Genomic DNA, 26,688 nt, shown 5'->3' on the forward strand with positions numbered 1-26,688 from the left:
TCCCTGATCTAGTGTTCACTTGGAAAAAATGTACACTGTACAAAATTTCAGACTATATCAGCCTGGATTAATATTACAATACCACCATTAAAAATGGCAGCAAGCAAAGCACATCTCTACCCACTCAAATGAAGTAACATGAATGACATAATGAATGAGTGTTACTGTACTTAAATGTTTGTTTATATATGCATATTTTTTTCATTACACCTGAATATATAGCTGCTATAAATACAATCACAATTTAAAATGAACAGATTTACATTTGTCCCTCACTTATATTAATTTGATTGTGTTATTTACATATTTTTATAGGATTGTACTTTTATTCACAGAAAAAGTTTTTTTGCTGCTCGTTCAAACTACTTATTTAAAATGAGTTGAAATAACACAATTTTTTGGGACAATTTAAATGTTTTATGTTCAATTTACTAAAATTTGGAAAAAAAACTTTATGTAAGCTGTTAAGTACACATCACTTATCTTTTTTGTCATGAGTAGTGTAGAAAAAAAGTACAGAGTCTTAAATGTTTTATCAATCATGCTGTATTTATATGTTAAATATGTTGTTTTTTACTTCAGATTGCGAATATTTTAAAATATGTCCTTGGCTTATGTCTGGCATAATCTGCCTTCATTTTGCAACTGGGCAAACAGTTTGAGCAACATTTACATGAAGCAATCCAACAGACTTTTCACTGTTTCTCTACTAGTAATTTTCTCCACTACTTTTAAATGGCATTGTAGCTTAAAAAAACTTTTAAAATGGACAAGCAAATGATAGGGGTTTATAAATTGCATCTTAAAATATTGTTTTATTCTAACTGAAGCTAGAAACCCAAAGTCTTATTTTGGGATAACTGTTAAGCTAAAGAAATAGCACCTCAGAAATATCTCTCTCAATCTCTCTCTTTCCAGTAAAGTCTCTTTTCAGATCTTTAAAAAAGTACACCCCTTTGCTTTAAAACAACGTCTGTGTCATGTTTGTCTCTTATTTTTACCAAGAGATAGTTTTCTTTAATGGTTTAGAAGCCTGTGGCATAAATCATAAATACAGGTATTTACTTAATTATATATACTGAAGTATTTATATGTTTAAAGGTATTGACAGGTAACTTGTATTATCGTAATTGCGACTTTTTTTTTTTCTGGAAATGCTTGCTTTTCACCACAGGACATGAGCTATGTTGGTTTATGTCACATGATATGGTTTTTCAAAAGAACTTGTCACAAAAATAACCACTATATGGAAGTTCCTCGTCATTTCTAATTTTGTGTTGAGCTCTGAAGCTAAAAGGTAAGTGTGCATTACATTTATATTTTAACACAGTTATTGCTTTCGATAATATATGGTTGAAAAATCTTCTTTTAAAGACTTTTTATATTTAATGAAAATGTTTCTTGTCTGTGTTTTTAAAATTCACATGGGAATAATATCTAGTTAATTCACAGGAAAAAAAAGAAAATGAAATTACAATATATAACCGTTCAGCCTTTGTCTTGTTTTTTTCAGACCATAAAATGCTGAATAAAAATCATATTGTCTAAATTTATTTATCATGAAATAAATCATCCCTTTTTCAAAAAGATGCGTAGGCCTATCCCGGGATGGTCTGAAATTTTAAGTATTATAGGGATTATTTGATTATTGTGGTTATTGTTTTTGGAGGAAAAACAAACCTAAATGTAAATGGTAATGAATTTCTAGGTGTTGTATTTCATGTTGCATTAATCTTAAATCTGCAATTTTTTTTATTCTCTAGGCGAGTCATACGGGTTTTAACAACCAAGCTTACACACTGTAAAAAATTATATGATCTATAGTCATGACAGCTAATGTTTTTAATTCATTGTAACTTATTAAACTAAGTTAATCATGTTCTAACTTAATATTATAAGTTAAGCAAGCAGTTTTAAATCAGTGTCAACGGACTCATAAGGTTAATTTGATTAAAAAAAAGTTTTTAAGGCAACCAAGATTTATTTTTTACAGCATAGTCTCATGAACAAGCAGTTATACACCAAAACTAGTTGTCAAAAATATTTTAAAAAATTGTTAAATATAAAATACTAAATATAAATATAGCACATTTTGGTTTGTTTTTCCATCAAACCCTATAATATAATAGCAGAACACATTGAAAATACTACATGGGACCATTCTGACTAGTGATGCTCCAATCAGGAATTTTGCAGCCGATACTGTGTACCAGTTCCTTATAATGGTGAACTGCCGATACCACCGAATCTGATGCTTTGAGCCAGGGGTGTCCAAACTCAGTTCTGGAGGGCCGGTGTCCTGCTGAGTTTAGCTTCAGCTTGCTTCAATACACCTGCCAGGAAGTTTCTAGTATATCTAGTAAAAGCTTAATTAGCTGGTTCATGTGTGTTTGATTAGCTAAACTCTCCAGCACACTGCCCCTCCAGGACCGAGTTTGGACATTCCTGCTTTAAGCTTTATAATGCATAAAGCACATACGCATGATGCTTACATCTCTCCTTACCTAATGCCGAGTTCAGACTGCATGATTTTCAAACTAGTCATGTTACAGATGTTTTCACACTGCATGACTATCTGGGCTAGCGTTTCGTCGCTGCTTTGTTTACACTGCAAGATGGATCAGCGACAGGGACTTTCACATTGTATGACTTTACTATAGGAAGAATCGCCAACAACTTCGTCCAAACTACGTCTAACAGCCAAAAACACGAAGTATATCTTTTGTTATTAACTACATAATGAGAAAGAAGCCTTTAATGGGGTAGAACATGTACATGTTTGCTCACCTGGGTTTAAAGGGAATTAGCCATTTCTCCTCAACGTTGATAATAAACTAATTTCTTTCTGTATGAAACGTCAAACAGACACAGTTGCTCCTGAGTCCTGTCAAACCTCAATTCACACGGCATGATTTGAATCGCCGACAGCTCCAGATATTTAGCATGCCAAATATCTCGAAGGCATCGGCGACTCATCGGCGATTCTCTCAGATCGCGTCTTTGAAAGTTCATACTGTGTAATTGTCACTCACGTGCACGAGCAGCGATTTGCCTGTGATTTCAGGCATTTGTCGGCGATTTCTCAAAACCTGTCGGCGAGCCAAAATCGGGGCTAAAATCACGCAGTCTGAACTAGGCATAAGAGAATAAAGATGTTGCATATAATTCCTCAAACATCTTATAACCATTTAATGTGGATATGTAATGGAAGCAGCTTTACAGAAAATAATAGATAAGCAGATACAAAAAAATTGATAAGGAAAATCACTAACAAAGCGATTTAGAAACTTTTCAAAAGATGAAAGAAAAATTCAACATGTCTCAATGAAGTTTAGGGTGCATGTTTGATGCATAAGAAGTTAAAATGCACACCTATAAATCCATTGCTTCTTTACTGAAAGGAAATAGTTCCATAAACTACTGTGTATTGCAATAAGTAAGATAAGTTATATTATTACAATAAGTTAAAAATGTTTTGATATTTTAAAAGATTTCAGTTCTTATATGTCCTCTGCTTGTAAATTTGTAAACAAACAACTGTAATCAGTTCATGGGATGGACCAGATTAGCGAGTACTGATCAAGTCATGAACTATAATTATCAACCGATACCGATCGATCGGTGCATCCCTAATTATGACCATTCTTTTTTAAGCTTAATGTTGGTCTCTTTTCACTATCATTGTGAATTAGTGCAAGTGGGTCTTTTCTAAAATAAAGGACTTGTAAACAAACCAGGGAGAGTAAATGATTCATCTAATACTTTCAGTTCAAAACAGCAAAATTTATCCTGCTTCCGTCACTGAAAGTATTGGTCTTTTTTAATGTATAAACATCTGTCAGATATGTAATATATTTACAGTTGAGGTCACTGTATATCTGTTTATCTATTATTTACACCTGACTCTCGTTCACCATTTAAAACTAAAGCATGAATTTATGAAGCATAAATTGACTTTATTCATATATGTGAATAGTAAAGCCTGTTTCTGATTTGATTAGCCATCTCAGTCATTTCACTATTCACTTGGGATAGTTTGTTCTAATCTCTGTCATTAACATCTAAGGCAGATTTTTGTATGGGATCCAGTGTTGAAGGGAGTCAGTAAGTGGAACGAGCTGATGGATGATGTCAAGCAACGTAAGATTATTGAGCAACTCCAGATGGGATCTGAAATGACGGTGTATCAGAAAAGGACTGAGAGAATCACTGTTCAGGTCATTATGGAGACCATGCAAGTGGCTTTAACACGCTCAGGTGACAGGATAGTCAAAGTGGGTAAGTCACTTTCTTGACACTAGATTTTAACAGATGAATAAATAAATACCTTGTATCAGTGTTAAGGTTTTAAGTTCCAGTCACACTCTATTTGGGAACATGCTTTATTTGGTATTTAGGTTTAGCTATTGGGTACAGTGATGTAGAATAAGATCATACTTTATAACTACTAATAAACAGTTAATATCATAATAATGGGCTGGTATTAAGCCAGTACAAAATAGTGCAATTTGTAAACTAAAGTGTTCTTTATATGCACTAGTTCTGGATTCAGTTTTTAGAAGATTTGCTGCATGGTGTCCTTCGAATGAATACTGAGCTTATTCAAATGTTCAATGTGCATTTGCAGTGGACATTTCTGAGCTCAAGGAGGTTCGCCAGTGGGAGACATTCAAGGATTTCCAGCGATTTAACGAAAACAGGGGGAGTGCATTTCGAAGAATTTTTTGCCAATCTGAAAAAGACGTTCAACAGGACAGGAAAACCTGTTTCACCATCTTCTATGGATCTGATTTTACTTTAAAGTCACTGAGTCTAAATGGTATGCAATAACTTTAATTTATTTGAAATGGATACTGTAATAGCTGGTAGCCATACTACTGCTCAAAAAATACATTTTATAAACTTTAATTTACCAAAGAAGCATGTTTGTAATGCGGTGTTCCAAAACTTGCATATTAGATCATACTTAAATTTTTCAGTTCACCAAACTTAGTCTAATAATTCTGACTTTAACTGTATCTTAAGCAGCAAGTTAGAATATAAAATGTTTATCTTTGTCATTACACTGTAATGTTTACTTCACATAAAATGTTTATAAATCCGTTTCCTTAAAAGCGAGAAGTTTACTTCATAAAAAAAGTAAACTTTTATGTTTAAACTTTTATATAACTTTTATATGTTTACTATATTAAAGTGAGTAAAACCATTGTAAGTTGGAACTGTTAAGTTGACTTTATTTTTATAATTATGCTTTATACTTGATTTTAAGGCAATGGGTTTACTCACTTTTTTAAACTAAAGTCAAAAAATTGCTTTAAAAGCTAGAGATTTATTCACTTTTTTTTTAAAGTAAAGTCAACTAACTGCTTTAAAAGTAATGGGTTTACTGCATTGTTAAAAGGTAAAGTCAACTAATCACTTTAAAAGCAAAGGGTTTACTCACTTTTTAAAAAGTAAAACCAATCGCTTCAAAAGTGGTGAGCTTGCTCACTATTTTAAAGTAGTCAACTAATCGCTTTAAAAGCAATGGGTTTACTCACTTTTTAATAGGTAAAGTCCAGAAGAAAAAATATTATTAGACATACTGTGAAAATTTCCTTGCTCTGTAAAACATATTATGGGAAATATAAAAAAAATATTATATACATAATATACTTACATACACACACACACACATATATATATATATATATATATATATATATATATATATATATATATATATATATATATATATTTTTTTTTTTTTTTTTTTTTTGTGCTGATCCAAGCTTGTTTAGCAGGAGGTGGATCAACACACAATTCACTAATGAAGCAAGTATTATGCCAACTTGCCAGTTAAGCTTCCTAAAAAAACTTAAAGATGCCAGCAGCACATATACATCACTGAACATAACATATGCTGGTAAACAGCTATGCTGGCAATTGTACACTTACTGGAATAGTCCCTATGGAACAGACTGTAAATGCCTAAAGTGTACTGTGGTGAACAATCTTGACCTGCTTTTTGCAACTGTCTCACCACATGTCTTTATATGATAATGGTGTGCTTATTCTGAGGTTTGCTGTTTCATAGCTCATTCAGTGGAGGATGCGGAAAAATGGCTGACGGGACTGGAGTTACTCAAACAGGAGACACTGGCAGCTCACACACCAGTTATTATAAAGAGGTACACACAGAGAATCTTTAACTGTAACTGTAGAGTTACTGTACTTTTACAGTAACTGTAAAGCGAATCAAATACTTGTTTTCTCTGTTTTTCCAACTATTGTAGTTGGCTGAGGAAACAGATGTATTCGGTTGATCTGACAAAGAAAAACAGGTTTTCCTCTTTCTCTTTTAATTACATCTCATTCACTGTAACTCATTTACCACTGTTTCACGCCATTTAATGTCTCTCACAGCATCACCCTAAAAGAGCTCAAGTCTCTTTTGCCACAGATGAACTTCAATGTGCCAAGTGGACGTTTTCTGGAGGACAGATTTAAGGTGCAAACAATACTGAAAGTTTATCATTGAATTTTGGTTTTACATAAATTAGTATAAATGTTGATTTTGTTATTCAAGATGTCCATTTCATCTACTAATGACTAGATTTGCTCGTTTAGAAGCACTTATAACACATTTTACATGTTTGAATGTTGTGTTTTGTTTTCAGGAGGTTGAAGCAAATGATTATGTCCTCGATTTTCTGCAGTTTCACAAATTGTATGAAATTTTAATATTTGAAAACCAGACATTGGTGAGTGTGCAGTGTAACATTCAGTGTAACATTTCATTTTCATGTTTTTGAGGATTATTATCATGCCATATTAATTTGTTTAGCAATATCAATCCTTTATTATAATATAATATTATTCCCATTTTATTAGCTGATGGAGGAGTTTGAAAAAGGGCCTGCACGCTCCATAATGAGGTACAATTATTCAATGCTTTGGTTTCATTTTGTGCTTTAAATGGGCCATATCATTGATTTCAATTCAGTGTATTAGGGCTGCATGATATTGGAAAAATCTGACATTGCGGCAGATGACTTGAATAGCTCTGTTCAAAGTAAAATCATTAATTAAGACTGGATATTGGATATTAGATTGGATTCATTTAGATCGAAATAATCTTGTAGATGAGTGAATCAAAGAAATTGCAAGAATTAATAAATAAGATAAAAGTAAAATAAGTAGTCGGACATTCAGTTACAGTAATATGATACGATATTATGATATTTTTCCCCCGATGATGATAGATCACGATATCGACGATACATGACAAGAAAACCATCCACAAAATATCATGATATTTGTAAATGAAGAGGGTAAACTGCATCAAAAGGTTATAAGATGTATTTCTTTAATAAACAGCTCATATATTTCTTATAACTGCAACATTGATATGTTCGATCCACCTTTACGAGAAGCGCCACCTCATGCATATCACTTTTGTCCTGCCTTTTTTTTTTTTGCATAATTAAATCTAATGTAAAATGTAAATACTGTACATTCTTCATTGCTGATAACTCCACATGTGAGTATTGCGAATACACACATTGCGATATCAATGCTGAAATGATATATTGTGCAGCCCTGAAGTGTATTGTAGCACTTTTCACAATAATTATTATTCCAAAGCAGATTTACAAAAAAAGGTGCACAATATTACATGAAAAAAACTGTTTTAAGAAAATACAGTTTACTTGTTTATTTAGAGGTTACACTATAAATCATTCATTTGCCATGCATTTCTCTGCAGTAATATTGATAGACCTGACTCTTCTGTAGTTGCCCTCTACGATTTTCAAAATTTTCTTTTATATCAACAGAAGGTAAGACCTAATGTTCAAAAGCTTGTTTTATTCAAATAATGAATAAGTTTTTTAAATGTGATGTACTCCTGTGATGGATGCACAGCAGAACATTGAGCAGTATTACTCCAGTCTTAAGTGTCCAATGGCACTTCAAAAACAGTCCTAAAGCTGTTCTGGTTAATATCAATATTTAAAAACAAAGTTTTTAAGTACAGTTTTTTTTCTGTCTGTAGGAGGCCTGGGCCACAGATTTAATTAAGGTACAAAATTTAATGACCATCTTCATCGATGACCCCACAAGGAGGACAAAAGATCCAGCCTTTACTATTGGAGAGGTAGAGGTTATAAAGATCTCTCATTGCATCAAATAAATGTCCATCAAGGTGATAGTTTGATAGATAGATAGATAGATAGATAGATAGATAGATAGATAGATAGATGGATGGATGGATGGATGGATGGATGGATGGATGGATGGATGGATGGATGGATGGATGGATGGATGGATGGATGGATGGATGGATGGATAGATAGATAGATAGATAGATAGATAGATAGATAGATAGATAGATAGATAGATAGATAGATAGATAGATAGAAAGACGGACGGACGGACAAACAAACAAACAAACATACAAATAAATAAACACATGCATTTCTTTTTTTTTATTTTGCCAGTTCCTCAGTTTTCTCTTCTCTAAAGAAAACCAAATTTGCGATGACAAGTTTTCTGAGATTTGCCCACTGGACATGAACAATCCTCTGTCTCACTACTGGATCAACTCGTCTCACAACACGTCAGTGCTGCTGCTCTTCATGTTGCTTCTCCTCATCATCATCTACTTCCTGTGTTACTTTATGTGTTTTGCTCTTTTTTCCCCACAGATATCTGACTGGAGATCAGCTGCGTAGTGAGTCTTCAACAGAAGCGTATGTGCGCTGTCTGAGACTGGGCTGTCGCTGTATTGAGTGTCAGTGGACCACAGTTTCTTTTTTCTCCATAAAGATTTTACTTTTCTGATAATGCAATGTTTTAAAAACCTGTGTGCAAAAATAGTCCTTGCATAAAAATAGCATTTAAAAATGTACAAAAATAAGCTTTTAAAATTTTTGACAAGCTCTCTTTAAAAACTACTGATGTGTTAACTGAACACGTATGTCTTGTTGACAGAAAAGAGCTAATATGTGGCAAAACTTGATTCTAACTAACTGTTTAGAGTAATTTTACATGTGGCACAATGCATAGCCAAGCATGACGCAAGTGTTTTTTGCTAGTTTTAGCCCATCGCAGGTATTTTTTTCACACCCTGTGTCATGTTGTTTCAGTAGAAAATGCTCATTGTTGGCATCTTGCCTGCTTAATTGACCAACGTAAGTCAGTGGAGTAGTTATTGTTATTTGAAAGTGCGTTAGTGCTTATTACACACATGGATTCGCAGCAGCACACAAATCTCTTTAAAAATAGAAAAATGAAAGTATTCAAATGTAAAAGATTATGATTGTCTCCATAAATATAATGAATGCGCAATTGCATGACAACTCACTCTTAAAAGGAACGGGAGGTGAGACTAATGCACATTATGCCCAACACAACCCTTACCCTATGCCTAAACCTAACCCTAACCCAAAACTCATTAAGAAAATAAGGTAAGGCCCTTATGTGTGCGATGACCAATTTTTTCTGCCTGCTAATAAGCAAATCTGAAATTCTTTTCCCATGTTATACACCAGCCATAATCACCCCCTGGCTTAACCTGCCTGCCACTATAGCCATACCCCAAACTCTCTTTATTGCTCAAGTTAAAAAATACTTTACTGATCTTGAGTTGACCACTCTCAATGTTTTGATGATACCAAAGAGGCTCAAGTTTACTTTTTTTAGTGGTGAAAATCTCATGAATGGCAAGATTATAGTAGTCAATGGGCAGTTAATTTTTAAGTTAATTTATTTTGACATATCAAATAGGGCTGGCCCGATAAACGATATTATATCAAAACACAATAAAATTTATGTCAATAACAATGATAAGCTCTGAACTTTTTTACTCTATATTGATCTAAGAGCCAATCACACAGCAGAAATGTTCAACAATGTTAATCTTAAAGTGTGTTGATATTAGAGATGTACTGAATTTTTGACCACTGAAAATGTTATGCCATTTAATGGACACTCTACTTTTTGTAGATTTTTGTGCATATAAATATTAATGTTGGGGTACTCTTTTAAATCTGAAAGCATTAACAACTTATATTGAAATATATATCATTATTGTTAAATATTGAAAATAATTATCAAGATTTAATTGTTTGCAATATTGCCCAGCTCTAATATCAATCTAACATCACCTTTAATATTGTTTTTTATCCATATCAGTGGACTGCTGGAATGGTCCAGATGAACCTGTTATATTCCATGGTCGAACCATGACCTCCAAGATAAAGTTTAAGGATGTGGTGAAGGCCATCAACAATCATGCTTTCGCAACATCACAGTTAGTCATCAAAAACACAAACACATTTAATGCCATTATAATTTTGCGTTGTAAATTCAGCATTATTATTTTACATCTTTTTTTGGCAGGTATCCTGTGGTTCTGTCTATAGAAGAACACTGTGATATCAAGCAACAGAAAATGATGGCTCAGACATTACGAGATGTTTTCCAGGACAAGCTCCTGACTGAACCTCTAGATCCAGAAGCAGAACATCTACCCTCACCAAACCAGCTAAAGGGCAAGATCATCATCAAGGTAGAAACAAACCAGCTGTTTTACCTATTTTGAAACTAAAAAGCTCTTTCAATTGCTTCAGTCTATTTTATTCTCTTTGACAGCACCAAAAAATAAAAGAGAATGACCACACCATTAAGGTATTCACAAAACACAACAGCTGCTAATCACAACCATGTCAAAATAGCACACACTAAAGGCCTTTTCTCAGCAATAACAATAACTATACACTCTTTAAATAATAATCTGATTTAACAACAGGAAAGTCCTGTATTGTAACAAACAGTGTTGGGGATAGTTACTTGTGAAAGTAATGCATTACAATATTACATTGATATTAATATTAAGTTAAACCCCCAAAAAAGTAACTAATTGCGTTACTTAATTACTTTTTATAAAAAGTAATTTGATACAGTACTTCTGTGATACTTTTCTATACCTGGCTTTGGTTTGATCTCTTTCTGAACTTGCAGGTGTTTTTCACCTTTTTAATAGAAAAGCTCTGCATTTAACAAGCTAACTATATAACCTACACCTTTACTTACCATTAAAAAATGTAGGATATTATATTTTCCAGAGTCCAGAGCTATATGTGCTGTATATACAGATTAATGAAAGCTTGTAAAGTATTGTGTTTGCTACGTTTGAATGTTTTGTATTAGTTAGTAAGTAAATTCACTGTCCATTGAGATAAAGATTGCAATAAAGCCTATGAGTGCTAACATGAAGTAATTTATATTAAGGCAAAAAATCTTTAAAAACTTTAAACCTTTAAAATGTTTAATAACAAAATATAAAGTAAGACGATAAAAAACTTCCCTAAATCAAAATAAACCTTTGAGGTTTATACATTGAATAAATTTCTTCACGTGGCCTTAACAAATGTGTAAATCATTTCCCAAAAGAGAAAACAATCTTACTTTATTACAAAACTGTTAAAATAAACAAAAAATATGAAGTAGTCGCTTCTACAGTAGACAGTGGCTGCATCTCCTCAACAATAAAGACATAACTTTAATTTAAATTTAATTCATTCCCAGTCCCTTTATTAATCCGGGGTCGCCACAGCGGAATGAACCGCCAACTTATCCAGCAAGTTTTTACGCAGGGGATGCCCTTCCAGCCACAATCCATCTCTGGGAAACATCCACACACACATTCACACACACACTCATACACTACGGACAATTTAGCCTACCCAATTCACCTGTACCGCATGTCTTTGGACTGTGGGGGAAACCGAAGCACCCGGAGGAAACCCACGTGAAGGCAGGGAGAACATGCAAACTCCACACAGAAACGCCAACTGAGACGAGGTTCAAACCAGTGACCCAGTGACCTTCTTGCTGTGAGGCGACAGCACTACCTACTGCACCACTGCCTCGCCCCTTTTTTAAATTTAGTTAAATTAATTGTTTTACCTAGAGAACGTAAACTGATGTCAATCATTTGTTGTTTAGCTGGAGGTTTTCAATGTTGTGTTTCTTGCAGTGGTCAAAAGTTTTACTTACACATAATCCACACTTAATAACAATCCATTTCTTTTCTGCGATGAGTTAAAAATAACAAAAATCCATTGCAAAATCGTAAGACTCTGGCCTGCCATTGTTTCTGTTTCTGACTGTCTGTAATGGTGAAAAATGATTCACGATTGAATTGTTTGTTTTAACCGGATCTTCTAAGTGAACCGGTCGAACCAGTTCACCAAATTGAACTGAGTCGGGATGAAATAGTTGCATCTTCAGTTGGCTAAATACTTACTTTTTAACATACACCCCCTGACTTGAAACAAACCAATATCCTGAGTTCTTCAGTTACTAGAACAGTACACTGACTTATCTGCTGTGCAAAAAGAGACCTTATGATGATGAGTGCACACTCACATTTCCTGTGTGATTTAATCTGATTAAGGTCCTTTTTATTCCTTAATATATTTTTAAAAAGCCAGTTAAGCAAGGTAAAAAGTAACTTGTGTTACATTTTTCTAAAAGTAACTCAAATATTATTACATATTTTTAAATGTAATGCTCTATATTACTCGTTACTCTAAAAGAAGTAATATTATAACGTGCGTTACTTCTAACGCGTTACCCCCAACACCGGTGACATACGATGACACCACAGAGGAAAATATAATTTGATTCACTTGGAGATCATTTTGTGTACCCGTTGAATGCTTAAAACACTGAGTAGATCTTAAAATATTGCTCTAGTAAACAAAATTACATTTCAATTTTTTTTGTTTATTGGAAAGTGAGTGCAATATTGTAATATCATTAAAATGATGACAGGCTACTAATATCTTGTCTTCACTCTAACAAAATAAATGCATATGTGAGTTTGTTTCCATTAGTTTTTTGTGTATCATAATGTATGTAATTTTCTCATTTCCCTGAACAGCCAGAGGAAGAAGAGGAAAACACTGCTGTGAAAATAAAATTAGACAACTTCAGGAAAATTGCAAACACTTACAGGGAGAAGGTTGATATGTTGTACAAATCTGTCTTTCTCATTTGCATTTTTATTTTCCATATTTTCTCAATTTTCCATTAACAAATCCAGTTTTTGGTCAGCGAATTTTTCTTTTTTAAAAACAGATAAGAAAATCAAAAGAAATCAGTTTAGTGGAGAAGGAGGGAGAGCTTTCCATCTGGGATCCAATAGATAAGGTGCTTTAAATTAATTGAAATTTGATTTGCTTTTTTTTTTTACTACCAACGTATTCCTAATGAGATCATCAGTTATAATCTCTCTCTCTCTCTCTCTTTTTTTTTTTAAACAGAGGTTTTACAAGCATGACTGTGTAATCTCAGATAATAAGCTGTATTATTCTGAAGAGAAGTGGGAAGAACAGAGTACACAGGTAAGTCATGATGGAGATTACAGACTTTGTGTTGGTAAACTCATTTGTACTCTTTAATATCAGCGTTTGAATTCTTTCTGAAAGATTAAGGACAGTTCAGAGCTGCACCTGTCAGAGCCCTGGTTTCATGGACGTTTGGCCGAGGGCAGAATAACTGCTGAAAAACTCCTGCGTGATTACTGCAAAGGGACGGATGGAAATGATGAAACCTTCCTGGTGCGGGAGAGTAACACGTTCATTGGAAACTACTGTATCTCCCTCTGGTAACCTTTCGGCACTCTTCTGCTTTTGAAAAGTTTGAATTTGGATAACAATTACATTTTCTGACACATCTGTGCCACAAAATGTACAACCAGACGTGTATAATACAGTATTTTCTTTATGTGAACCAAAGTTTTGGCTGCTCAAGAAACTTTTCATATGATATACTGTCGATAATGTTATTATTAATAACTCAACCTAACAACAATTAAGCAACAAATTAGACGGATTTCTAAAAATTTATTGGTACATCACTGGAACAAATGACCAAATTACAGGAACAAATGTTACTTCAAACTCTAGTAGTATTTCATTCATAATCATGCTGTATTGGGATCAAGTAAATGCAGCTTTGGTGAGCATTATATTATATGATATGATATTATATGATTTCTGTAGGACACGTGGGAGAATTCAGCACTACAGAATCTTCTGCTTCCCAGAAAATGGTCACAAAATCTTCTTCTTGAAAAGCAAAGAGTGCTTTCCTAGTATGTGTGCCTTGATCGATTATTACAGACAACAGAGTATCGACTATGACAGATTCAACTTGTGCCTCAAGAATTTCTTGCCACGGCTAAATTTCGAGCCTCTCCACCACATGGGGTAACACAGTTTTTCGATTACATTTTAAACTATTTAACTAATGCACAAATATTCCAAAAACACACTCACAAGTTTGAAATTTACTGGTATTGATATACTTGTGAGGACACACACATATGCTCTCATGTAATTGTTTTATAATTGTTGTTAGGTGGTTTTACAGTAACATGAGTCGAGCTGAAGCTGAAGACTGTCTTTTAAGGATCCCTCGAGATGGAGCCTTCCTCATCAGAAAAAGAAACGAGCGTGACACCTTTGCCCTTTCCATCAGGTTCCCTTAGTTTATTTCCTTTACATTTTCTTTATAGTCCTCTGACATTTACAGTATAGGCTGTTTACAGCTGTTTTAATCGATTTGCATTACATAACATTAATTTAGCAGATGCTTTTATTCAAAGTGACTTAAAAATGAGGATAAAAAGGACTTTTTATAATTTATTATTATCACATCTTTACAGAGTGTTGTAACAGAGTGTTTGTAAGTAAATGTCTGGTGCATATAGAGAAAGTTGAAAGTGTTTGCTACAGGTAGTTTGTCATTGTTAAGCCCACTCACCTGTGTGAAGCACACTCAGAACTGCAGTGTATTTGCAGGAACATCAAGTGTTTATAAGAAATTATTTTTTTCTGTCTCATTCGTACAGTGTTTAAAAGTTAATAAGTCTTTTCTTGTTTATTTAAATGGAGAGTCTGTGAATAAGAGTACAGTTCAAGTCAGAATTATTAGCCCCCCCTGTTTATTTTTTCCCCCAATTTCTGTTTAAAGGAGGGATTTTTTTTCAACACATTTCTAAACATAATAGTTTTATTAACTCATTTCTAATAACTATATGATTATTTTATCTTTGCCACAATGACAGTAAATAATACTTCACTAGATATTTTTCAAAACACTTCTATACAGCTTAAAGTGACATTTAAAGGCTTAACTAGGTTCATTAGGTTAAGGTTAGGGTAATTATGGTTTGTTTTGTAGACTATCAAAAAATAAATAGCTTAAAGGGGCTAATAATTTTGTCCTTAAAATGGCTTTTATAATGTTAAAACTGCTTTTACTCTAGCTGAAATGAAATAAATAAGACTTTCTCCAGATGAAAAAATATTATCAGACATAATGTGAAAATTTCCTTGCTCTGTTAAACATCATTTAGGAACTATTTTAAAAAGACAAAAAATCAAAGGGGGCTAATTATTCTGACTTCAATGATATATGTGAGCTTTTTCTGATATTATTTTTGAAAATATTGTTATTTAAACTTAAAGAATTTGCATATGAACAGGAAATGAGAAAATTCATGCAGAGCTTTTATTTATTTATTTATTTGTTTGTTTGTTTATTTTTACAATTCTCTAATAAAATTATTAGAATTGGGGCTGGTAAGACTTTTTTTACAAATTGATGATTTGAGTATGATTTTAGATGGCAAAATTAAAATCTCGGCTCCATTCCACTCCAATTTTAATGCCCTTCACCTGCAAAATTTTCTCCTGTTTTTACGTCATTGATTATTTTACGAAAGTGTCCTGTACTGGTGGACCATTTGAATGGGTTTAAATGGAATGGCCTAAAAACTCTTGAGAACTACACTTGGCACTTGGAAACTACATTATTGTGACATCACAATTGCGTTGCATTCTGGGACATAGAGGTGCTGGAGTTGACATATTATTTCAAAATTGAGGGATCGAGGGTATGTCCATGTAAGCTTCTCTCGTTCACTTGATGAAGTAAAACTCACTTTGGCGCCGGGGATTTCCTAGAGCAGGGGTCACTAATCTAGGTCCTGGAGGGCCGGTGTCCCTGCAGGGTTTAGCTCCAACATGCCTCAACACACGTGCCTGGGTGTTTTAAGTATACCTAGTAAGACCTTGATTAGCTTGTTCAGGTGTGTTTGATTAGGGTTGGAGCTAAAGTCTGCAGAACACCGGCCCTCCAGGAACAAGTTTGGTGACCCCTGCCCAAGAGGGAACAAAGGAAGGAAAGTTCACAAGTAATGTTTGAGATTTAGGTTAGCAGCCAAACAGTAGGTGGCGTGTTGTGAGTGTTCTGTTTGAGTAATTATTTTTACCCTCTCATGATCAGATCTACAACACACATTTTTATATTAAGCGTAAACAAGTCCTTACCTCTCTATATGTAATTTTATTTGTTTATTATGTAATGTATATTGTGTTTATTTGTTACCCAGATCTGAAGGTGACATCAAGCATTACAAGATTTTCAGAAAAAGCAGTAAATATGTGTTAGCAGATGCCTATGAGTTTTTTAGTCTTGAGGATATGGTCAGCTGTTTTAGAAATCAGCAATTCGCCGGCAAGACAAAACTACGCTACCCGGTAACGCCACAGTTAGTGGAGCGCTTCTGTATGGTAAGAGAAGAGAAAGTGTGAAGGAGAGAAAGAAATTAGCCAGATATATGAATTATTCCTTAAAGAAATACAACAGCTTTGACCATTTACAAAATGTATTTGATAACTTCTTATTTTTCAGGAGGATCTCTCAACATACGATAGTGAGCAGGACAGTGAGGTAAGTACTGTGGTACTTGTTTCTACTTGTAAATATACTTGACTAAAAGATTATTTGGATATTATACTAGTCTACATTTTAAGACACCCTTAAAACGTATTAAATGTTTCAAATGATGAACTATCAATCCAATTTGCATATTATCTCAGCTTTCTACAATGATTTTTATTTCAAGAGTTCACACTTAACTTATGATTTACAAAAGCTTGTTTGGCATGCTGTCCCAAGAGAGAGCCCTGAGCTCAAGGGATCCTTCCTGGGGCGAGGGGAGAAGGAGCTCAGGACGATCTTAAAACTCCCCCCAGCTTAGGCCAAGATTAACTTCCTGAGAGCAAGACGTCTGGTAAAAAGAGACTTAGGTTTATTTGGTCTATAATGAGGGCGACACAATGGCGCAGTATGTAGTGCTGTCGCATCACAGCAAAAAGGTTGCTGGTTCGAGCCTCGGCTGGTTCAGTTGGTGTTTCTGTGTGGAGTTTGCATGTTCTCCCTGCGTTCGCGAGGGTTTCCTCCATTGCTCCGGTTTCCCCACAGTCCAAAGACATGTGGTACAGGTGAATTGGGTAGGCTAAATTGTCTGTAGTGTATGAGTGTGAATGAGTGTGTATGGAAGGGCATCCACTGTGTAAAAACGTGCTGGATAAGTTGGGGGTTCATTCCACTGTGGCGATCCCGGATTAATAAAGGGACTAAGCTGAAAAGAAAATGAATGAATGAAATAATGGTCTATAATGTAGAGCGTATTTGGGTCTTAAGAGGAAAACGGGAAACCTGGGGGAAACCCACGTGGACAGGGGGAGAACGCACCAGCTTCGCGCAGAAACATCAGATGTTCCAACAAGGAGCCAGAGCCATTGGAATTCTTGCTGGTAGCTGGGCCAAGATGCCGCCCGTTCTGGGTAAAGGTGGAAGAGGGGAGGAGGGGTGTTTTCTTTAAGACGAAGATTGTAGATTTGTTATAGAGAGAAAAAGAGGATATATATATATATATATATATATATATATATATATATATATATATATATATATATATATATATATATATATATATTTATTTATTGACCTTATTCTAAAATGCGGAAGTGCGCCTGTTTTCGCGATTGTCTTAGAACTTCCGATTCAGTCGCCTATGGATGGGAGAAATGACTAGGAATAATAAATGGCAGAAAACTACTTGCTCTACAAACAAATGTTTGCATGACTATACAGACCAAGTAGAATAATATATTAAGAAAATATCAAATTGCAACATCAAGCAGCGTAACAAGCAGTTTTTAACGTCAAAAAATGAATGGAAGTGAATGAGATCGGAAGTCTCGAGCCAAAAAGATTCAAATGGCAGCGCCTGCTCGTCGGCGGAGAATAAGGTGAATAGTAAGTTAGGATCCTTTGATTGGAGAATTGTGATTAGCTAATTTGAGCCAGCTGGGTCAATCATGAGCGAGACTCCTCTCGCAATTAGTTTAACATATTAAACTTCACTTAATGTATCATTATTCATAATATTTTGTATAGATAAATAAATTGTATAAATAAGAACAGCAATCATATATTGAATGCTTAAAGATGTTTATGCAAGATAATAATTTACTAAAATGTAATATTTTATTTACATATAATTTAAGTACCAAATACACAATTATTTTAATTGTTAATTTAATTTACTATTTAATGAAATTGCTTGTAAATATGCAATTGTGTATGTTTTTATGTAATTATTCAAAACAGATTTTAAATTTTTTTTTAATAAAATTTTATATATTTTTTTCAGGTTATTGAAGATAATCCATTAGGTGATCAATGTAAAGGTGTGGTGGACATATTGAAATGTAATGCTGGTAAGGTTTAAAGAATAAAATTAAGGCTTTTTTACAATAGTTTGCATTCTTTAACAAAATCTTCACTGAATATCAAAACAACAAAAGACTCTCTTGTTGACCATTCTTTACAGCACGCAAAGCCAAACATGGCAGACCCCTTGTAGTGACCCTGTTGAATAAGGAGAACCAAAAGCTAACTGAGTTCACATGTGAGATCGTGGAGCAGTTGGACGAATGGTACCTGGTCATTCTGAACATCATCCAAAGAGAGCAAAGCTTGGAGAAATCGGTCAGTTGAACTGTTATCTGAGATTCCACACAAATTACCGATATATAGTGTGTCTTTCTGTCTAGATTTACACATGATTGAATTATCTGCATCTATGCACTGACAATATCTCCCTAACTTCTCAAAACAGAGAAAAGCAGAAGTGGAGTCTAAAACCAAAATAGCCATTGAGATGTCAAACATGGTGGTTTACTGCCAATCTATCAAAAAAAAGACCTTCGGTATGTACTGTAATTTCCAAGAAAATCGAACCCTCCCGAAAAAATGAAAGAAACTAAAATTAAAAGCAGCTGTACAGTATCACACACATCAACAAAACAATTCCAGGCCACACTCAAAACATTTTAGAAAGGTGATTGAACTGGACATTTCATTCATTTATAATTGCATTCTGCACTTTTTCTGACCTCTCAGAAAATTACAACTACAAAGAGGTCCGCTCACTTCCAGATAACATAATTCCAAAAGAGGGGAATGAAAGTGGCATGGAGAAATCAGACTGCATTTTGGAGTACAACCGCACAGCACTGACCCGTGTTTATCCCAGTGGAGCCAGAGTTGATTCCTCCAACTTTGACCCCTGTCCTGCGTGGAAATTAGGCTGCCAAATGGTGGCTCTTAACTTCCAAACGGATGGTAGGTTAGATTAGAATGTTTTTAAAGTCTCATTTAATTCCTCACTCACTATGGTTTGGCTAAGTCCTTGATATAGCAGATGTCACCACAGCATATTGAACCGCCAATCAGCCATATATATTTTTGTGGATTATTTTGGTGATTCTGTGATAAATGACATTGAGTCGAAAATGAGTAAATGACAAAAGACGATGAGTAAAAACATTTACTTTTTTTTTCAAAATTTCTCTCACTTTTAATTTCTGGATAAAGGTATACATTTCTTAACTTCTGTTAAATCAGAAATAATTTAAATTCCCACATTTTGAACTGTATTGTGTACGGTAGTAGCCAGAACTGATATCCAGAGGCGACACTTATTTTGCACATTATTTGCTTAGAATCACACTATAGGCTCTATTTTAACAATCTAGAGTCTAAAGCGAATAGTGCAAAACCACTGAGAGCATGTCCGCTATTTTAAGGATGGAAAAATGCAGTTTGCACTGCAGCACATGGTCTAACAGGGTTGTGCTTATTCTCTTAATGAGTTATAGGTAGGCCCACACGGAATCTGCGCGCGCAGAATTCCGCAGATTTTCCGCAGAATTCCGCAGATTTCTGCAGATTTTTAGCCCATCATTAATTCTGTTTATTTACTTGAGTAAATGGGTAAATCTGAATTTATTAAGTTTTTATTCAGTAATTTATTACTTTTTATTTCATATATTAAGGTTTTAGTTATGATACTCTGCTGGATACTCCCAAAATAATTCCGCAGAAATCCGCAGATTTTTACCAAAATTCTTCGCAGAAATAGCAAAAAACATCCGCAGATTCCGTCTGGCCCAAGTTATAGGTGTGTTTTGAGTATAACGTGCTTTAAACCAATTAGAGCAGGGTTATTCAATTGGCGGCCCGCGGGCCGAACCCGGCCCCCGAGGCAATTAGTTCTGGCCCTCCAAACACTGCGACCAAGACATCAAAAAAAAAATTTCTTTCAGTTGAAAAACGGCCGCTAGTTAAAAAGGGATGTGCGTCTGTTCAATACAGCGCGAGCTGAAAAGGCTGCACAGAGCGTGAGTCACCATAACCGAGTGGCGTGGGCACATTTGGATATGTTTGTAGAAAAGGCTTTTTGTACAATGCACTGATATTGTTATTAGGGATCCAACGATTAGTCGATTTCACTATTAACGGTGCTGTAAATCGCCACAGTTGATTAATCATAAAGGTTTCTCTAAGCAATTGTCATGAATAAACTGAAAAAAGTGTTCACTAAAAGTGTTTTTATATCTATATAGAAAATAATCATTTTTGTAACATTTTAATTCTTTAATGTTTTTCACATGTAAAGATATTTGTGTATTGCTGTACATCCTATGTGTAATAAGAAATGTCTAAGCATTTGGACCTGGATAGGCGCATAACTAACATGCTCTGCGCTGAACTTTAGACCAGCTTTTACTTGGCCAATGGAACTGTCTATATCAGTTTCTCAAAAAAGCAACACACCAACAATGCGCCTTAACACACCTCCTTTATAGACCAGTACACCCATGAGTCCACAAAGTGGGGCAAATGGATTTGCTATTTAAACAATGTGGCACAAAACGTGAAAATTAGGATTGTGCTGAAAATAGCAACAAATTGCGCTAAACACATCTTGCTCCTTATTGCGCCGGGTGTACAGTATATAATATATGTTGTATGATAGAGCCTTATAAGTTTAATGAAATCAATGAAACAAAAGGAATTATATTGGGAAGTGGAAAACATTAAACTGGTTATGGGGTAGTTCACCCAAAACTTTACTCACCTTTTACATGTTACAAACCAATCCGAGTTTCTTTCTTCTGTTGTACACAAAAAAGCGATCATTTGAAGAAAGCTGAAAACCTGTAAGCATTGACTTAATACTTGTTACTGGTTTTTTATCTTTCTTAAAAATAAATAAATAAAATAATAATAAATAAATAAATAAATAATAGTGTTTAAGAAAGAAACTCATAAAAGAGTAAATAGTAAGTACATTAAAATTTTTGGGTAAACTGTCCCTTTAAGCTGTTAATTTAATCATTTGGCAATAAAAGGCAAGCTAAAGCTTATCACAGAATATGAGTTTTAATTTTAATATGAAAAAAAGAGGATGTTCATATAATTTAAATATGGATGTTATATTTGACTGTTCATTAATTTCCTGTAACACCAACAAATCTCAGGACACAAGGGGGTGACAGAGGGCTATAGTATGTTACCATAATTCTGCTTGGATGCAAAATGTTGCAAACGTGGCCTTTAATAAACCAGATTAATTTGCTTATCGCATCAAGCATCACATCGAGGATATTTGAATACGAAAAATAGATTAAAGATCAATCATGTCAAGAGCTCTCTTTAAATATCTGAGCCATTAACCCCACGTCCCATTATAAGACATTTTTGGGAAAGCTAGCTATAAACATCTTGACTTTCTCTTGAAACTATTGCTCCACCATGACTCTACTTGACCTTAGAGGAAGAGTTTACATGAAAGTCTGCTACAGTGTCCCTATATGATTGTTAAACTCAAGCATCGTTCTCCAGTAAACACATCTAATAAATCTTACCCTCTCTTTAGATAACTTTATGCAGCTGAACAGTGCTCTCTTCAGTCTGAATGGAGGTGCAGGTTATGTGCTTAAACCAGAGTGGATGCGAGATCCAACCAGGAGGAAGCCTGCAAAACAAAGCATCAGAATCAGAGTAAATCACCTTTATTTGCTTCACACTGCAGTTCATCTTCATTCAGATTCAATAAAGAGGTTATTGATTTTCAGGGTTGATTTTTTACCTTATTGAACATGTGTTGTCTTTAATATCTAAAGCTAAAATTTATCCAATTACCTCACACAATCACAATACTGTATGATACTGTTTCACACTATATTTTCTGTTGATTCAGTTTCAATAAAATTAGTCTCTCCAGGGTCTTTTTATCATCACAATTGCATTTTCTATACATGTTTAACTGTATATTGTATATGGGTTTTATGTCTAATAATTCACTCAATCATACAGTTAACTTTACCAATTACAAATGTAATAAATGTGTAAATATATAATCAACGTTATTTAAAAAAACAAAAAAGGAGGAACAGAGTAGGAGTGCCAAATTTCTTCCAAAAACGTATTATTGTGCATTATTTGTCATGGTATTGTGGATTATTAACATCGAATAATAGAATAACGTTACGTAAAACTTTAACGTTAACTTAAGTGTTTGGCGGCTACGTTATAACTTACACAGAGTCGGTCACAGACCGAAAATGCTTGTCCGAAGGGTTAGTCAAGGGCAAATTGTGCAGAAATTCTTGTTATTATCACTGAAGCAGCGAAATTAATCTCTTACTTGTTTCGTTTCAGCTTCGTTTGTTGTTTATGATATCAGAATTTACGTTAACGACCAACCGCGTGCCTTATCAACAAAACTACAGTGATGACTAGCGATGAATAATCGAAACGCGTCTGATTGGCTCTTGCGCTCAGAAGCTCAACAGAAACGTATGCGACTGTTTTTTAAGGCTCAGCGCATTTTCACATTTTACATCACGTAATATAGTTTAGTTTAATTGTGCATAGTCGTTTTTGCCCCTTGTATTACATTTATGAGGCATATTTGTATTTTTGTGGCTATTCGAAGTTTTGTTAAGTTTCTCACCCTCATGTCCTATCAAAACTATTTTATTTGAGGACTCCAAAGGGGGAAATTAATTTCCTGTAGTAGCTCAGCAGATTCCATTCACTTTCATCATGCGGAAACATTTCCTTTCTAGCTCCACATAAATATTTCTAAAGGTTTTGATTGACTACAGGGTGTGTAAATCATTGCTGGCTATCCATATCTGTGAGAGGCCACAACAATTGTCAAAAAGATTATGAATTTACTTTGGTTTTCTGCAGGTGTTAGCAGCCAGACATCTGCCCAATCCAGACCACATCGTCAGTCCGTTTGTCCAGGTTGAGTTGTGGCCAAATTCAGGTCAAGCTGAAGACTACACTTTCAAAACTACGCTCTTTAGTAAGAAAGTGGAAACAAGGGTTATTATAAGCAGCATTACTTTTAGTTGATGGCTCTGTTGATGACTGCTGGTATCTTTCCAGAGGATAATGGACTGAATCCAGTGTGGTTGGGCCCAATGAATCCACCCAAATCCTTTGAAGTAAATGAGCCAGACTTGGCCTTCCTGCGCTTTGTGGTTTTCGAAGAGGACATGTTCTCTGATGCCAAGTTTCTTGCACAGGCCACTTTTCCTTTCAGATGTATTTGCTCAGGTAAATCCATCCGAATACAAATTTGAGCTTACAAATATTTAACATGTTTTAATTTGATTATTCAGTTGAATGAGACGTCACATTTTGGTGTTTGCATGAAAATAAAGTCACATAAAATGTCAAAATATAGGTAAATGTGATGATTCAGTGCAACAGATTCATTTAAATATTATACACCATACTTTGTCTCATATACCTTTTAAATAAGAAAAAGATTAAGTAACCTTACACCGTTTTATTATATTTTATGATTTTTAAATGGCTGACTAATAGGCAAATCCCAGTTCTTTGGCAAACCAGAGTAATGATTTAAAATGCATTTACTATTATATTTACTTTATATTTTTGGGATGAACTATGATATTTAAATAGTCTTGTAGTTTGCTAATTATTTTCACAAACTAATGTCTTATCTGGTCCGTTTTTATTATTATTTTATTAGGTTATCGGTCTGTCCCACTGAAGAACAGGTTTAGTGAAAATCTGGAGCTTGCATCTCTTCTGGTGCATGTACAGCAATATGAGGTGAGAAAGAACCAGTTGAGTTCACCCCCAAAAAACCTGTTCACATTCCCATTATTCCAAATATGTCTGGCTTTCTTCTGTTAAACATAAAACACAATATGAAGAATGCCTGATCCAAATATTTATTAAAAGACAATGGGCCTCATTCACCAACCATTGTTATGAACAATTCTGTTAATAAACCCCACAGTTACACGCTTTTTTTAAATTAAGAATCTGACATGTTTTCTGATCTGAAATTTGCTTTTAACCAAGAACAGAATCTCCAAACACTCATATACATATAAGTGATGATAGTTCGCTCAGAATGATCAGTTATTGCTGATTTATTTATTATTTATTTGTATGCTGAATAAGATATATGGCTGTAAAAATATATATACACTACCTGACAAAAGTCTTGTCGCCTATCCAAGTTTTAGGAACAACAAATAATTACTTGACTTCTAGTTGATTATTTGGTATCACACGTGGCTTGAAAGGCAAAGGCCTCTAGATTACGCTTATTTTACCAAAATAAAATATGATTATGCCTTGATTTTTAATGATTTAATTAGGACAGTAAGGTCTGACTTTGCTTAGACAAAAGTCTTGTCACTTAACAGAAATAACGTGCAGTATAAAATATAAAGTCATAGTGCAGTGGAAAAACAATTAATATTGTGTATGACTCCCACGAGCTTGGAGGACTGCATCCACACATCTCTGCAATGCCTCAAATAACGTATTAATAAACTCAACTGAAATAGCAAAGAAAGCGTTCTTGCAGGACTCCCAGAGTTCATCAAGATTCTTTGGATTCATCTTCAATCGCTCCTTCATCTTACCCTAGACATGCTCAATAATGTTCATATCTGGTGACTAGGTTGGCCAATCCTGGACTATCCCAGTCTTATGGGATATTGTAGGGTTTTTCCTATGGTAATTTGGAAAAATTGGCATATGCTTTCAATTAAGACATTGAATTCACTACCAATTAAAATAAAAATAAATATATCAATTCCTCTGCTTAAGAACATGTTGTGAATGTAGCGTAGATTGTTCTTATTAAGTTTCTTTAAAAAACATTTTTAAGAAGATATTGGTGAATGAGGGCCAATAATTTGATTGTTTTTACTATCATTAATGTAGCACATGGTATATACTTAGAGCACTAAATTAGACGTCTGAATGAGCCAAACTTATGTAAAGTATATATTCAGCGTTACAGTAGTGTTAGAAATCCAGAGATTTTTGCAATGAGCTATACCTGTATCCTGGATTTGGAACGCATTTGGAACTTCTAAGGGTCATTTTTCTTTTAGATTAGTTAACATTAACCTCAATCCCGCTGATATGAGAACAGAATCATCACCAGAAACGTATAGCAGCCTAATCTAAAATAACACCATTTCCTCATTCCGGTCAGTAATGTCTAATCTATTTTGTCAACAGGTGTAAAGTAAACACGCCTTAACCACAAGGAACTAGCAGACCTGTCAGTGTGTGAAAATGCTGTAAAGCAGGATGTGGTTTTTTGTCTTCTGCTTTTTGGAGGCCACATTCCAGGTTCTGGATCATCACATACATATGTTTTGCCTTGATAAACTCAGTAAACTGACTTAAGTTGCGCATGCAGGAATATTTCAATAGTTTTAATAAAGAATTTTGGCAGAAGTGTAGCACATCAATGCATTTGAATTGTTTTTGCAATACTTCATTTGTAAATTCTATGTGCAGTAATGGTTCACATACTACACCAAGGATAAAATTTACATCGCATATACTATCAGGATTGCATAAAAAATATTTGATTAATTCAAAAGCAATCTTAATTTTAAATGTTCTTGATTTGCATGTTTTTTTTAATTGATATTGGAATGAAATAATGTTTTCATACGATATAAAAAAATAGATTACAGCAAATAAGATTTTGTCAAAATCTCTAGTAAATTAGATTTTTAATACAATTATTTATTCTGTTGTATAGTCAAAATCATGATCTAAATGTAAACAATCCTGATTCTCATTTTATCCAGAATCATGCAGATCTAATGCACTGCAAGCATAAGATATGTCTCAAACTCAATTCCTGGAGGGCCACAGCTCTGAACAGTTTTGCTCCAACCCTAATCAAACACAGCTAATTTAGAAGTCTTGAACACCGTGATAAGATGGATCAGCTGTGTTTGATTAGAGTTGGAGCAAAACTGTGCAGAGCTGCAGTCCTCAAAATTGAGTTTGAGACATATGGTATATACAGTCTGGTATATAGGAACACAATTCTTGGCACTATACACAATTTATTCTTGAAGTCTATACACTAAACATGTTTAGCTCTTTACACCAACACAA

At 34.2% G+C, this 26,688-nt stretch overlaps 1 protein-coding gene and 1 long non-coding RNA gene across 5 annotated transcripts in view; one reads left to right on the forward strand and one right to left on the reverse strand.

Moving 5' to 3' along the window:
* The window catches only part of LOC147832768 (uncharacterized), a 40,269-nt gene extending 17,245 nt beyond the window's left edge, over positions 1-23,024 (reverse strand). The window contains exons 1-4 of one of the 3 annotated variants that reach the window (XR_015514773.1): positions 22,801-23,024; positions 22,125-22,234; positions 21,335-21,414; positions 8,446-8,843 (exon numbers count right to left, since the gene is read on the reverse strand). This is a non-coding gene — a long non-coding RNA (uncharacterized LOC147832768). Of the gene's footprint in view, positions 1-8,445; positions 8,844-19,541; positions 19,681-21,334; positions 21,415-22,124; positions 22,235-22,800 lie in introns of those variants that run through there. The other 2 variants (XR_015514772.1, XR_015514771.1) reach the window with 2 other exon arrangements.
* si:ch211-260p9.3 lies at positions 730-26,175 on the forward strand. 2 transcript variants are annotated; one of them, XM_087292997.1, is made up of 32 exons: positions 730-1,297; positions 4,067-4,278; positions 4,628-4,819; positions 6,077-6,170; positions 6,276-6,323; positions 6,406-6,490; positions 6,660-6,743; positions 6,874-6,917; positions 7,748-7,820; positions 8,036-8,137; positions 8,481-8,599; positions 8,688-8,773; positions 10,177-10,294; positions 10,384-10,552; positions 10,636-10,671; positions 12,932-13,012; positions 13,129-13,200; positions 13,314-13,394; positions 13,479-13,657; positions 14,055-14,261; positions 14,413-14,532; positions 16,451-16,631; positions 16,753-16,791; positions 18,563-18,629; positions 18,743-18,900; positions 19,031-19,121; positions 19,315-19,536; positions 22,136-22,260; positions 23,458-23,575; positions 23,659-23,829; positions 24,272-24,354; positions 25,789-26,175. In XM_087292997.1, exons 2-32 carry the CDS (start codon positions 4,122-4,124, stop codon positions 25,792-25,794), a joined length of 3,408 nt encoding a protein of 1,135 aa, XP_087149123.1. In that variant the 5' UTR covers positions 730-1,297; positions 4,067-4,121; the 3' UTR covers positions 25,795-26,175. The 2 variants fall into 2 exon arrangements, 1 of the variants encoding a protein (XP_087149123.1); XR_015514754.1 differs by having other exon boundaries at positions 992-1,297; positions 13,479-13,610; positions 25,789-26,010.
* Positions 26,176-26,688: the final 513 nt, after the last annotated feature.

The sequence above is a fragment of the Danio rerio genome, chromosome 18 (genome assembly GCF_052040795.2).
Source record: "Danio rerio strain M-AB ecotype USA chromosome 18, GRCz13ab, whole genome shotgun sequence".
Lineage (NCBI taxonomy): Eukaryota > Metazoa > Chordata > Actinopteri > Cypriniformes > Danionidae > Danio > Danio rerio.

What these genes read in the sequence shown, in the direction of transcription:
- si:ch211-260p9.3 (XM_087292997.1), top strand. Translation starts at nt 4,122, where the DNA reads ATGGATGATGTCAAGCAACGTAAGATTATTGAGCAACTCCAGATGGGA. An exon ending in AGGGCAAGATCATCATCAAG is followed by an intron (nt 10,553 to 10,635) that starts GTAGAAACAAAC and finishes TCTCTTTGACAG; the next exon opens with CACCAAAAAATAAAAGAGAA. An exon ending in TTTCAGATGTATTTGCTCAG is followed by an intron (nt 23,830 to 24,271) that starts GTAAATCCATCC and finishes TTATTTTATTAG; the next exon opens with GTTATCGGTCTGTCCCACTG.